The 14,621-nt window shown below is 44.4% G+C and overlaps 1 protein-coding gene across 1 annotated transcript; it reads left to right on the top strand.

Annotated features, from left to right (window-relative positions):
• hunk (hormonally up-regulated Neu-associated kinase) lies at positions 1-11,242 on the top strand (the record flags this gene model as incomplete). The annotated part of the gene is made up of 9 exons (XM_080013289.1): positions 1-240; positions 3,280-3,572; positions 4,425-4,480; positions 4,628-4,763; positions 4,893-5,020; positions 6,441-6,567; positions 7,918-8,086; positions 9,667-9,820; positions 10,485-11,242. 9 exons carry the CDS (start codon positions 1-3, stop codon positions 11,240-11,242), a joined length of 2,061 nt encoding a protein of 686 aa, XP_079869415.1.
• Between the last annotated feature and the right edge of the window lie 3,379 nt (positions 11,243-14,621).

Genomic DNA, 14,621 nt, shown 5'->3' with positions numbered 1-14,621 from the left:
ATGCCAGTGGCTGACAGCGACATGGTGGTTGACAGCCACCGGTTGTATGAGGGTAAAACCCCGTCTTCCGCCGCCGGCGCCGAGAGCCTGCTCCCGGCCTCCCTGGGCAGCCCCGCGGCGGACACCGTGCGGAACTTCTACCACACGAAGCGGGTCGGAAACTACCTGATCGGGAGGAAGCTGGGAGAGGGGTCCTTCGCCAAAGTTAGAGAGGGTCTCCATGCCCTGACTGGAGAGAAGGTAAGCAGCAAAAACAGGCTCCGACATTTGTGTTTTACCTTGTTTAACTTAAACGTTTGTATTCCTGGTTTTAGTTATCATTCCCCCCCTTATCATCTGCATTGCATTCATCAAGCATTTCGCTGACGCAGGTCATTGTTCATTTTGCACCGAAAAAAAAGTTATTAGTTCCACAAAAAAATAAAAAATAAACAAATTCCAACTCCTACATTGTTAGGCTTCTTCTACTTAAAATTGAGAGTATAAGAATACATTTTAAGTGGGGAAATTACTACAATTAAAAAAAACATTTTTTTTTTTTTTTTTACAAAATACATAATAAAAGCAATTTTTTTAAGTGTAGCCAGTCACTCCACACACATGTATGTATGTATGTATGTATGTATTAGCTTATTTTGGCTTTTGTTTTCATGCTGTTCTACATTGACATTTATTTATTGCAGAAAATTACTTTTTATATTTTTGAGTTGCTCCTACTAAAGCCTGCCGCGTACAATGCATTTTCTTGTTGTGGCCAATACTGGGGTCTGTAACAGCTTTAAGTAATAAAAATATACATTAAAATAATAAGACCCAAGGATACTTTTAATTTCGTTATTTTTATTGAGTTATTATTATTATTATTATTATTATTATTATTATTATTATCATCATTATGCCAGAGTAAGTCATAAGACGGGAATGGAGCCCTTGCTTTGTCTGCTGCTGGTGACCTCACCTCAGTGGGAGCCCGGTTGGGATTGGGCGAGAGGGGAAATTGCTCGGCCTATGAGGGAGCGGAGCATGTTGTTGCATATGAAATGATGTCTTTGAGAAATGCACCAGCTCTCATTAGGATTCCGCCAGCCCAGGGCTTTGATGTGGGCCGCCATTGGCCACCGGTTGCCTTTGTCTCTTTCCAGGCTCCCTTTTTCCTTGAGGGACAGCCTGTGGATTTGCAAATTAAGAAAAACAAGCCCCCTTGCCCCAGTCTTCTTTATTTACATAATATAATACAAACAGAACAGCTATTTGTGCATGCATGTCTCATTGGGTGTATATACCCAATTATGCAAGAATGTGTTACTTATTCAAAGTGGGAGTAATTAAATTCCCCTTTAGCCTATTTTAAGGATTAGCCTGCTGCCCGTCACCGTGTTGCCCCTTTTTTACTGTTGCTGTGAGGAGAAGGGAAAACTCGGTCGCTGATTTCTCCCTCCGTTTCAGACTCTTTGTTGAGGATGATGCAAACACCCAGCAATCACACAAGGCAGCTCCTACCTCTCTCTCCCCCTCCCTCTCCCTCTCCCCCCTCCCCTTTGCTTTCTCCACACCATAGCAAACAGTGGCAAGGCGGGCGGGCAGGATGGGTTGGGATAGGAGAGAAGAGGGCACTGAGTTATTTCCGAGATTGAGGCGTAGTACGTCTTGTTTGTTTATTTATTTATGTACAGGTGGGGTGTGGTTATTGAGGTGAGTGAAGGTGAGCAATGGTGCGGTCGAGGAGCGGGGAATCGGGAAGGTCGAACGGAGGTGTTTTGATGTCTGTAACCCACTTTCCCCCCTCGCACACCCCGCCCCATCTGCCCCCCTTTGTCTGTCTGAGGGGAGTCTGATAAACAACTGACCCCCAACCCCCCCTCAACAGAAGCCCCCTGGCGGGGCACACCCCTCCCCCTCTGGAGCCACATCCCCCTATCCTCATATAGCCTACTGTACATACAGCGTCCCCTCCCCCATGTCCTTACATACAAACACATACATCCAAACATGGGGGTGGGGGGTATATTGTGATAGCTCAGTCTTCACACACCCACTGTCACTGGTAATAATTAGCCAAGACTAATGGACTGTGTGAGAAGGGTGAATTATTATAGATAAGGAGAGGAGGGCGAGATAAGGTGAAGGAGAGGACCAAGATCACCTTTTTGGTTTGAACCCGCCACCCGAGTTCAAACCATTTCAACTAATGGACATGGTAATTACTTTGATTGGGGAATGTTTTACCGCGTCTGTGAACTCTCCTTGAGGTGATTTGCGAGGCACCGTGGGCCGTCCACTGAACCCGGCGCTAAAAGGGGTGAGACAGGGGGGGGGGGGGCGGGGAGGGAGAGACGGAAGGACTTCCAAGGGTAGCCGGGACGATCCGAAGCGTGGGCACTTAAAAAAACGGGGAGGTGCTATGTTTGTTAATGTGGACGTGGAAAGAGGCGGGTCTGGCAGATTGCCATGCAGCGTTGTGTGGGTGGCAGAGTCCATCCTTTATTTATTTATTTATTTTTATCAATGGTTGTAAACGCTGGCTTGGGAGGGAGTGCTGTGGACAACGCCGGGATTTGGTGAGATGCATCCGGTAGAACTGCGCCAGCGCGTTGAGTTTTTGCTTAGAACGGCAATGAGTTCTGCGGTGGGCTGTTTGTGGAACCTAATCGGGTCGGCCGCCCCGGCTGCACATTTGTTGCTGCTCCTCGAGTGTTATATTATTTCTTCTTCCGAGCATCGCGGTGGCCATGTGGCAAGTGAAGTGGGGGTATTAAGTGGCCATTTGGTTTGGCATTAGTGGCTCCATGAGAGGTGGTGTTTGCTTTCTCAGAGTTTATGATGGTTCAGTGGCCAATCTAACACACACACACACACACACACACACACACACACACACACACACACACACACACACACACACACACACACACACACACACACACACACACACACACACACACACACACCCCTCTCTGATAGCCTCAGGCCCCTGTGAAAGCCCCTGGGTTTTTTTTTTTTTCCCCACAGTGGGAGCAGCTGTGTTGAGGGGTCAGCACGACTTGCATACCCAGCGATGAGGTTACGACTGGAACATCACCTGTTAGACTAGCAGCGCTCTCTCTCTCTCTCTCTCTCTCTCTCTCTCATATTTTCCCTTCAAGCCACATCGGTCTTTTATTTGTCATGGGTATTGTTGACGATATCACATCTCAAAAGGTTTGGGAACCCCCCCCCCCCCCCCCAACTGCCATTCCAGAGACCTGTCTAATGTTGCCTCTTCTCTTCTCTTCTGCCCAGGTTGCGGTCAAGGTGATAGACAAGCGCAAGGCCAAGAAGGACTCCTACGTGACCAAGAACCTGCGGCGGGAGGGCCACATCCAGCAGATGATCCGTCACCCGAACATCACGCAGCTGCTGGACATCCTGGAGACGGAGAACAGCTACTACCTGGTGATGGAGCTGTGTCCCGGCGGGAACCTCATGAACCGCATCTACGACAAGAAGCGCCTGGACGAGCGGGAGACCCAGAAATACGTCCGGCAGCTGGTGATGGCCGTGGAACACCTGCACAGGGCGGGCGTGGTGCACAGGTGAGTTGGAAATGGGACCGGGTGACGCGGAGGAACCAGGAAAAATCGGGAGTAGCCGCAGCAACAACAATTTGCTAAAGTGTGGTTAAAGCCCTTATTGTACACATGACGAAAATAATCGATAAATGGTCCTAACCACCCCCTTGTTGAGTGTTATGAGTGTTTCTCCAGGAAGGGAAAAAAAAAATGCATTCATGGGTCATACAATAATTGTACGACACGATCGGTTCTACTGCTGCCTTTCCTGAAAGGAGCCCAACTTTAGAAAGGGATTGTTGGACGTGGGACGTATTCCTTCGTTATCGTCAAACTTTTATCTCTAAGAGCACAACAAAAATCTTTACAACTAAGCCAAAAAGAAAATTCCGTTCCATTCAAAGATTCCCGCTCGCTTTCAACCTTGGCGGAGAGCAGCGTTTAGGGTGTGTGTGTGTGTGTGTGTGTGTGTGTGTGTGTGTGTGTGTGTGTGTGTGTGTGTGTGTGTGTGTGTGTGTGTGTGTGTGTGTGTGTGTGTGTGTGTGTGTGTGTGTGTGTGTGTGTGTGTGTGTGTGTGTATGGCCTATGTAGATAACTGTGTAACAGGATTTATTGGAAAAAAAGTTAAGCGCTATTGGAGGCACACAATGGACACTGCAAATCAGCCAGCGTGACCTTTTTTTTGGGGGGGGGGGAGGGGGGCACTCCACCCTCCATGGTTTTGTGAAGGGCTTCTCTCTTTTTTTTTTTTTTTTGACCCACTAGCCCTCTCATCACTCCCCAACCCCCCCCCACTGACACATTGTATGTACATTGTACGATGACCAATTCGACAAGTTAGCTCATTTTAAAATCCCATTTGTGTTCATCCCACAGGGATCTGAAAATCGAAAACCTTCTGTTGGACGAGCAGGACAACATCAAGCTCATAGGTAAGGTGACGTTTTCAGTTTCTTCATGGGTGAGGGAGAGTGTGGATTTGTTTTCTTTGCCTGTTTGTTTGGAAGCAAAGCGTGAATGAGTCTTAATGAATTTGAGTGCGAATGCTCAACCGACTCCTCCCGGCGGTTGTCCTTCAGATTTCGGCCTGAGCAACTGCGCCGGCATTCTGGGCTATTCCGACCCGTTCAGCACCCAGTGTGGAAGCCCGGCCTACGCGGCCCCTGAACTCCTCTCCAGGAAGAAGTACGGACCCAAGGTGGACGTCTGGTCTATGTGAGTGCCCCCTTTTCTGCTCTGTCTGTCTGTCTGTGTCTGTGTCTGTGTCTGTGTGTGTGTGTGTGTGTGTGTGTGTGTGTGTGTGTGCGTTGCACCATCCAGAGTTAAAACTTGTCGTCTTTCCAGCGGGGTGAACATGTACGCCATGTTGACCGGGACCCTTCCCTTCACCGTGGAGCCCTTCAGCCTCCGGGCGCTGCACCAGAAGATGGTGGACAAGGAGATGAACCCTCTACCTCCCTCACTTTCTACAGGTACACACAGATACACGCAGGCCTTCTGGGTCGACTGCCCCCCCCCCCCCCCCCCCCCCCCTTCAAATGTTTACCGCCACATACAATACGTAAAATACAAAATGTTTGGCTCTCCTAAATTATAAGGGTGAGGCAAAAGGTTTTTAAAGGAGAGCTCAAACAATACTGAGATACATCCGTGTGGGTGGTGTGGTTTTAGCAGCCACACCTGTCTTGGGTCAAGGTAATTGGGCCTGGAATCAGTGGTGGCTGTATACCTACACACACACACACACACACACACACACACACACACACACACACACACGGATGAGCCTCTGTCATGACGTGTCCATCTGCTCCCGGCTTGTTAAATCTTGCCAACTCTCTACAATATACTGGTTTATACTGGTTATACTGTTTGCAACCTCGGGCTGTCTCTCTGTGATGGAGGGCCCTGAAAACGCCACTCACAATAAATATATATATATTTTTCTATCTATTTAGCAAAACAAATATTTATTTTGTTTATTCACATACGTCTATTAAGTTGAAAGTTAGTTTGTTCGATTTTTCTTTACATGTCGGGTGGTACAAGTGTAAATGCATGTGAAGCCTCGTCGGCCTTTTCACGGTCTAAAACAGCGTCACACCGCCTGACATTTTTCAAGACTTTTACGCCACAAAACTCCCCAAAATGAATGAACTTGAAAAACAAAACAAAACAAAAAAAAATTACTAAAAGTTTTTTCTATTTTATTTTACTGATAATTTTTTCAGACAGAAAAGGGGCGTCATTCACCCATAATTATACAGGATACCATAAAATTATATGACAGAAGGTGGAACATTCTTAAAAAAAGAAAAGGAACGTACAATTTGCATATTGGAGATTTTAATGGACTTTGGGTAGGACTTATGACTGTGTGTTTTATATTTTGTTTGTAACCAGCATCTGGCACACAGGGTATTTTCTCAGTAAGGAACGATATATATAAAAAAAACAAAAACCCACACAGGTTTGCCGGAAGCAGATTGCAAATAGCTATTACCTGGAAGACATCCCACGTCAGTCATATTAGTCATAATACGCACATCAAGCGTTGTATGCAAATCCTGCACTTGTTCAGTCGTGTTATGCAACAGTGAAGCTTATCACGCAGGTTTGTCATCTGTCTTACGCAGTAGGTCCAATGTCTTATCCAACCGGGTGGCTGCCTTGGTATTTGAAAGGTTTGCAATCTGAGAATGGCACTCATAGGGTCAAATTTTTAAGTTTTGAATAAAACTAACTGTTATTCGGGCCAGCATTCCAGGTGTTGGTATTGTGAAGATACAGATGAACCTTCTTCTTAACGCCCTTTTCAATGTATGGATAATATCTAGTATACTCTGGGAGGGCAACAATAACACCTATTTGCTCTTTTCTTCTGTCTTCCAGCCGCCATATGTCTCCTGAAAAAGCTTCTGGAGCCCGACCCGGCCAAGAGGCCCAACATCCACCAGGTGATGGCGGATTCCTGGCTCCAGCTGGCCAATAAAAACACCGGAGCGCCGTACCTCAACAGGTATGCAATTTGTAAATTATGCCTTTACGCACCTGCACCTCACTTTTTTCACAGACGTTTTCCTGAATTAAATTTGGATCAAAATCTTTATTTACATGAGAATTTACATGAATTAAATAATCGGTATTGGATTAATAACAGCAAAAACAAAAACAATATTCCTCCCCATAGGATGCATTTGAAAGTTAACTTTTGTCTCTTTCTGTGTATTTTATGTATTTGACTATTCTTGTTTTCTGGCTATTTGTGTATATTTGGCAAATTTTATTTTACTTTTTATTCAAATTCTTATGTTTTACTTGACTTTGTTAATTCTATTTTTTATTTTATATATATATATATATATATAAATCAAACTGTTAAGCTTATTTTACTGCTAAACACACAGATACTAGGGGATGACCTTTTTTTTTTTTTTTCATGGCAGATACAGATTATTAGTAATTAATGAGACTGATAACCGACTTTGGGCCGAAATACATTTGCAGTAAAAATGAAAATTTTAAGTGTCTAAACTTACAGCAACACAAACACACAACACAAAACTTCCTTTACATGCCTTTAAACGTGTTTAATTAAATACTAGAAAACTGAACATTTCAGAATTATATTTTGAAAAATAAAGTGCAGGGAGCTTCTAGCTCCATTCCTTGTAAACTGAGCTGAAATTTTAAATTGAATTAAATGAGCTAAACAGATCCCCAAAACAGGTACATTTTAATGTTCAGAAACAATGTTTGTCAGGGTTTTTGGTCAGGTGATCACACTCACGGACAGCTGCACATACGGTCCCTCCCTATCCATAGCTCATTCACGACATGTCGTAAAGTAGCAGTAACATAGCGTGATGTACCGTAAAGAGAAGTCTGAGGTGTGGAATTATTTTAAGACCAATTGGCTGTTTATTTATTTTTATTTTTTTCACAATAAAGGTGAGAAGCTCCTTTTACTGCTTTTTTTTATTTTTTTAAAGCAACTTGTGGTTGTTCAGATTCCGACCATTCCATCACGACAATTGGGGTACACTTTACAGATACAAATCCGATAATGCCGCAGGCGGGACATTTAGCCAGGCTACAAACTGAAACCTTTCAGAGAGAGGCAGCTGCATCAGAGCCAGAGGAGCACACTTTTGAAACGTATTTGTTTTATCGGCAACCGTATCAGACAAGATAACGATTCCGATAATGGGGAAAAATGATGAATATCGCATCACCAAGTAGACACCAATAATCACCACAACATTATTCCGAGTACATGTAAATGTACTCGGAATAATGTAATGTAATAATGTAATCTAAGTCATTCTCATTCTGATTCCGTTTCCCTCTCTCCTCTCACGTTGTGCAGGATCCACATTGAGGAGATCAACCACATGGTTCTGCTCCACATGACTGAGAAGATGGCCTACAAACACAGCGAGGTGCTGAGCGCCGTGTTGACCAACCGTGCCTGCCACACCCTGGCCGTCTACTTCCTGCTCAATAACAAGATGAAGAGACTTTCCAAAGAGTACCGGGTAAGATGCGCGCATTTCTACTGTTGGCAGGGTTCTTACCGGGGACCTGGAGGGGCTTTTTGAAGTGCCGTGGATTTCGTCCTCATGAATGTAAAAGTACAGGAATACCTTCAAAATATCGCCCTTTTGTGCTGATGTGCTTGAAAAGTCCTAGAGGGGGGGAAAAACACAATCATTGAAAACCTGTGATATTCCTCCTGCTTTTATTATTTGAATCGTGAACGAAATCGGAAGGTAATAAAACATTTTCCAGAATGGCTTTTACAACATAGATGATGCCAGGGAAATGTACGTTTAATCCAGCACAGCTGTAAATAGACACTTATAACAGTAGACGACAATGAGATTAGTAATAGATATAATACACAGGGCTGCCCCGGTTATTTCATAATCCGGCGGTTGACAGTTATCGCCGGTCATCAACACACACGCAACAAAAAGTCATCATCGCAAGTTGTTTGTTTTTCTAAAATGTATAAACTAATCCACCTTTCCTATAAATATACATAAATATTTTCATGTACACTTAAACACTGCACGACCCCTCGAAAACAAAGCCGACAATACTCCTTTTTCCTGCAACAATCGCGCCGCGTTTTGAGTTTACCGTGCACTGCAACCAGCATTGTTTCCAATCTCCCTTTTGCAGTAGACTATGTAATAATAATAATGATAATAGTGATGATGAAACTAATTTGGACTTGACTGATGAGGACGCGTTCAGAACGTGTACCTCATTTATATTCATATCTTGCCACGAAAATAAATCCGCTCCCTGCTGCTCGTCTGGACTTTTTCGTCTCCTTTTCCCTACCTCAAATGAAGACGTTTATTGTGGAATATGACGCATTAGAAAACTGTAGTTGCAAGGTTATTCTCGAAATCTCCATATCCATTCACGCAAAAAAAAAAAAACAACAACACCCAGACGAGACGATAATGCAGATAGATTAAATTATTGGGTGACTATTGATTGACAGCAAAAATGTCATGCCCGGTCCAGCCCAATAGACAGTGAGACTAAGATTATATTTCAATTAATAAATATCACATTGAAAATTTATGACATTTGCGTTGTGTAAAGTCCTTGAAAATGTAATAAAATAGATTTATTACATTTCACTGCATATATGTATGAAAGTATGTATATGTATGTGACGAATAAACCTCTTGAATCTTGAAATGGAAAAAAATAGTGCTTAAAAAGTACTTAAGTCCTTGAATTTTAATTTTGTAATGCCAGAACGTTACAGACATTACGTTGGGTAATCCGGGGGCGGAAATGACTTTTGGAGATGACATTTGAGAACTCATTGAACAGTCAGGGCAGGGTACGGTTTCCGAGGAGTTTCTCAATTGGTACTTTGAAGAGAAGCAACTTGAGTCATTTAACACGCTTATTCAGAAAGTCCTTGTGTGGGAGTAAAGCTCATAGAGCGCACTCGAATTACGTTGGATGGCTTGACGAGGGCATTTGTCGGACTGGAGGGGTGTATGCCGGTTTCAAGACAAAAAAAAGAACGGCGGCTCAGTGGTCAGCCCATTTTTATCTATTTTTTTAACGCCTTTGGCCGTTTCAGGAGATGCAGTGCCAGGAGAAAAAGACGGAGAAAAACGAGTACTTCCAGACCCAGTGGAGAAAGCACATCGACAAGATCACCATCCCGCCCAAACAGACGCCCGTCTACCTGGCCGTCAGCAAGGGCCCCAGCAAGGAAAAGAAACACCGGACAGGTAAAAGAATGACTATAATTATGGTGTTTACGAGTTATGTTACGCACCCGAACAGAGAAAAAAAATGCATTTTTATTTTCCACAATCACCAAGAGGATTGAAGTAAAAAAATGTTGACGTGATTACAGTACATCATCATTGAGCAGAAACTTTTGTCCAAAGCCACTTTTGATTATTCATACGGCGATAGACGCGGCCAACGGGAGCAGTTAGGGGGCTAAGTGTCTTGCTCTACTACAGCACGCTAGCAGGAGGAGCCGGGGATCGAACCGGCAACCTTGGATGACTAGATGACCCGCTCTACCTCCTCCTGACATGCAACGTTATTTATTGTCTATAACAATAAATTACGTCAGTGAGTCAATGATGATGGGGTGGGGTGCACATGCAGCGAATTTAACCATTAGTTCCAAACGGCTTCCAGGGGTACTTTAGGTGGAGGTACACTTAAAAAGAAGTAGAAGTTTTTGACCAAAAAGACGTCTTCAGAACAAATTGACGTGGTGATCTGGGTTCCTGCGGTGTTCTCAGCGCACGCCCCCTGAGTTTTCGTCCTTCTCTCGCTCTGAGAGCTCCCCTTGTCAAAAGTAGGATGTTACATTACCTGAAAAGTCGAAGTGTTCCCGCCATTTGACCGAGGCTGTGCGTGTCATTTATCCTTCAGGCCTCCTCCGCGCCCTAACCGGAGGCCACCGGAACTCCCCTCTGGCTCCGCCCGGCACCGTGGCCTCCTCCTCCATGGAGTACCTGGAGATCCACCCTCTCTTCCCCAACACCCCACAGCAACGGCGGCGCCTGGCCACCCTACCGCAGCTCAACACCAGCCCGGAGCACCACAACGTCCCCGCCCCGCCGGCGCCCTCGCCCATCGGCATGCACTCCTTCGACTCGCTGTCCAAGGCCGAGCAGGTGGAGGACACGCCGGCCGCGCCCTGGTACAAGCTGACCAACGGGACCTTCTCGCCGCCCCGCCACGTCTCCGCCTTCCACCCGGACTCGTCATACCTGAAGAAGGCCACCATCCCTAGCCCGCCCGTGCTGATCGTCAACCCGCGGCCCAAGAAGAGCGCCTCCTCCGACTGGTGCGGCTCCTCCGACACCAGCGGCAGCCCGCCCAGCGCCGCGGGGAGCCCCCGCGGTAGTTCGGCCTTCAGCCCGCCCAGGTCGGCCTTCAGTGCCCTCAACCCCTGCTCGGCGTTCGGCCCCCCTTCCGCCGGCGGTGGCGGCGGAAGCGACCCGGAGAGCCCCACGCACCGCGGCAAGTTCCCCTCCATGGGCATCGGGCAGATCCTGAAGAAGAAGGTGCAGCTGCAGCCCTTCACCTTCCGCGCGGAGCAGGTGGTAGAGGAGGTGGTGTCGCCGCCCCCCTACCCCATGCAGACCCTGCTCTGCGCGTCGGGGGCGCTCAAAACCCTCTGCTGAACTATGAACTCATTGGGAAATGAGGGGGAAAATGACAGTGACTTGAGTTTGATCGCAAGGTACGCCTCCGACACTCACGACGGTCGGAGGTGGCCTTCCCGAGCGGCCTTGTGCGAACTGTGTTTGTCCCACGTTTGATGACTGATAAAAAACAGACTTGACTTTGGCTGCGGGTAGAAAAGATCTAATCTCTCTCTTTTTTTTTTTGTTTAACTGCTCGGCTAATGTGTAATGATAGGTGAGTGACACTGAGAAGATGAGATTTGAGAATGAATCCTCCGGGGCACTGACTAAACTCGCCGTGCCCCAGTTACCGTTGGGACACAGGACATCCTGTATTATGGGATTCCGTAACTGAGCGTACGCGCGCACACACACACACACACACACACACACACACACACACACACACACACACACACACACACACACACACACACACACACACACACACACACACACACACACACACACACACACACACACACACACACACACACACACACACACACACACACACACACACACCTTGAACACCGTGTTATAGCCTGAGTGAGGAATAGTCCCTCTGATGTAATGTCGCTGTAACTGATCGCAAACTGAGCCGCAGACTGATTCACACCAGCTGAGAATCCCCCGACCCCTTTCCCCTCACGATTTGGTGTATTATTGATGTTGTTTATCTGTGAAAGTTTGTAAGACACCGGCTACCTTCCAGCCAGCTGCCACTATATTGTCAATGCTGTCCGGGCTGAGGGAGACTGCACTGCACTATCTCGCGATACCAAAATCTAGAAAGGATGGTCTCGCATCACTGTTGCGCACACTGATTGTTACCTCACCATATGTGTGTGTTTTTTATTTAAATGTTTTGTTTGTTTGTTTGTATGTTGTTTTTTTAAAGCCACAGCAGCTTCATCGCGATGTGTAATATGTGGATTATTTTGCACCACACGCAGCGTTTCCACGTGAATGACAATGAGCCGCCGTAGGAATAGGTACTTAGAGTACTTGCGCCACACCTTATAAGCCTGCACCGAATGCGTAATCGCGGCAGTGGCCGTCGGATTAATTGCTTCTGGGTTTCCCACAATATGTCCAGTACAACAGCGAGTCATTTCCTCAGCTGGAAATTAACCATTTGCTATGAACCAGCGTTTAAAACTTCATTTATATAGTGTAAAAAAACACGATTCACTGATTTATTAAACAAAAATAAATAAATAGATTTAGTGACATCCAAGGTTAACAGACATAATGTCTTTATTTTGAAATAAGTGACTTATTTACTTCGTTTTAAGCCCAGTTCCCACAATAAACTTGACAGATATCACTTTTGAACGCATCCCGTTTGTCGTATTCGATGTGAAGCAGGCTTTACGGTTGACCGCCTTTTTAATTTTTTAATTTTTCATTTTTTTGGTAGGTGTCCATCTTTCGCTTGAGAAAATGTGGGACAAACCGGTTTTTCAAAGTCGCTTCCATGTATAGTAAAGTGTCAAAGCCTTATGAGTTATGTGAACCTCCTCCGAGGACTGGTTTTTGCGGTATGGAGAGTATGGTATGATGTAAAATTAAAACAAACGATTGACATGACTCCATATCGTCGCAATGCTGTAGTTTGTGCAATAGTCCGAAGTGTTACCTGCGACGCAGAGAAATTGCAGAGAGCTTGATTTTTCGAAGAACGACGTGAAACTTGTGCTTTGTAAATACAGTACGATTCCAGTGTTCAAGTCTTCATTCCAAAATGTAGAAACGCTCACATTGTTGTTGTTTGACAATTTGACTTGCCTTCACAAAGGCTTCCGTGTACACTTGAGGTTGCTCGTTATTGCGATGGTCTGCCAAAAACTGGAATCTTGCATGCAAACTCTTTTGGAATTTTCAACTCTACTGTCGGCTTTTTTAAAAATTATTATTATTATTATTATTATTAATAATTTTTTTTTCTTCATCTTACAAAGTGTCTTTGTAACCGTTTTTGGGTTGTTATTGAGATTGATACAGACTTGGGGCGGGGCTTTTGTACGATTTTCTAATGGACTGTTTTGTTTTGAGTGTTGAGAGATTTCTATAACTATTTTAAATATTTATAATGAATTCACAATGTGTCCTTCTGCTTTTGTATGTATTCTCTCTCTCTCTCTCTCTCTGACCCAATCTGAAGATTTTTACTTGTAGTAAAAAAGTAAATCTTTCCATACCTCTTTTTGAAACAAACGATGGAAGAAAATTTGAAAACTAAAAAATATAAGTAAACTACTGTGAAACAAATACAAAGTGAAAATACAACGACGTCAGAACAAAGCACACAGACACCTTTAAATGAAGGGAACACACACAAAAAATAAAATGCAACTCAAAGAATATAAAATAAAAACTCAAATGAGAAATGAGGGCAAATCAGACACATTCAAATGAAAAGGACAACTATAGCAATTAGGCTATACTGTGTGTGTGTGTGTGTGTATATATATATATGTTCAAGTTCAAGAGATTATTTGTCACATATACATACGGTCATACATATATGCAGTGAAATGTCATGACACCCAGTGATTACACACAAGCTCTATAAGCTTGAAAAATACTCAAATGTGCGTAATCAACACGCGGTGCTACAATCGCGATTCTGGGTTCTATAATTATATAAAAGGATTAATTGTCTGTGTTGCATTAAATATACATCTAAATCCTCCTAAATGAAACTTTACCATAACTTACCTCCAGTACTATTAGGCTATACTGTGTATATATATATATATATATATGGATAACCTATAAGAAAATAACATAAAAAAATAATAAAAGAAAGTGGGCGTGTAATATATATTATAAGCACCAATTTGACATAGCATTTCCTGAAATGTCTAATAGGATAATAGATTATTTTCATTAGTACGTAGAAAATAACAATATGTTCATATTATGTATTATGCACCTTTCTGCCCCCGCTCGCCTGTGTGAATAGGCAATAAAAGCCACAAATGAATGTGACTGCTCCACCTGGTTTAATATAAACTATGCTCGGCTAAAGAAAGTTTGAATACCACTGCTCTTGAAGGACCCCTGTGTGTGTGTGTGTGTGTGTGTGTGTGTGTGTATATTGTACTGTATTGTCATTATTACTGCAGGCCACTGAACTTCAATGTTGGTCAGTGTCTTGGCTGCGGAGGCTTCTGTGTCAGGCATTTAAAACCTCGCCCCAGATGGGTTCCTCCGCTTACACGCCTTCTACATTTCCCATGACACACCTGTGGTGGTGCAACAACCCTTGCAACAGCTGAACGACCCTTTTGGTACTTGCCACACACACACACACACACACACACACACACACACACACACACACACACACACACACAATGTAATCTCC

The sequence above is a fragment of the Zeus faber genome, assembly GCF_960531495.2.
Source record: "Zeus faber genome assembly, chromosome: 14".
Lineage (NCBI taxonomy): Eukaryota > Metazoa > Chordata > Actinopteri > Zeiformes > Zeidae > Zeus > Zeus faber.
This window is presented reverse-complemented; position numbering and strand designations above follow the sequence as displayed.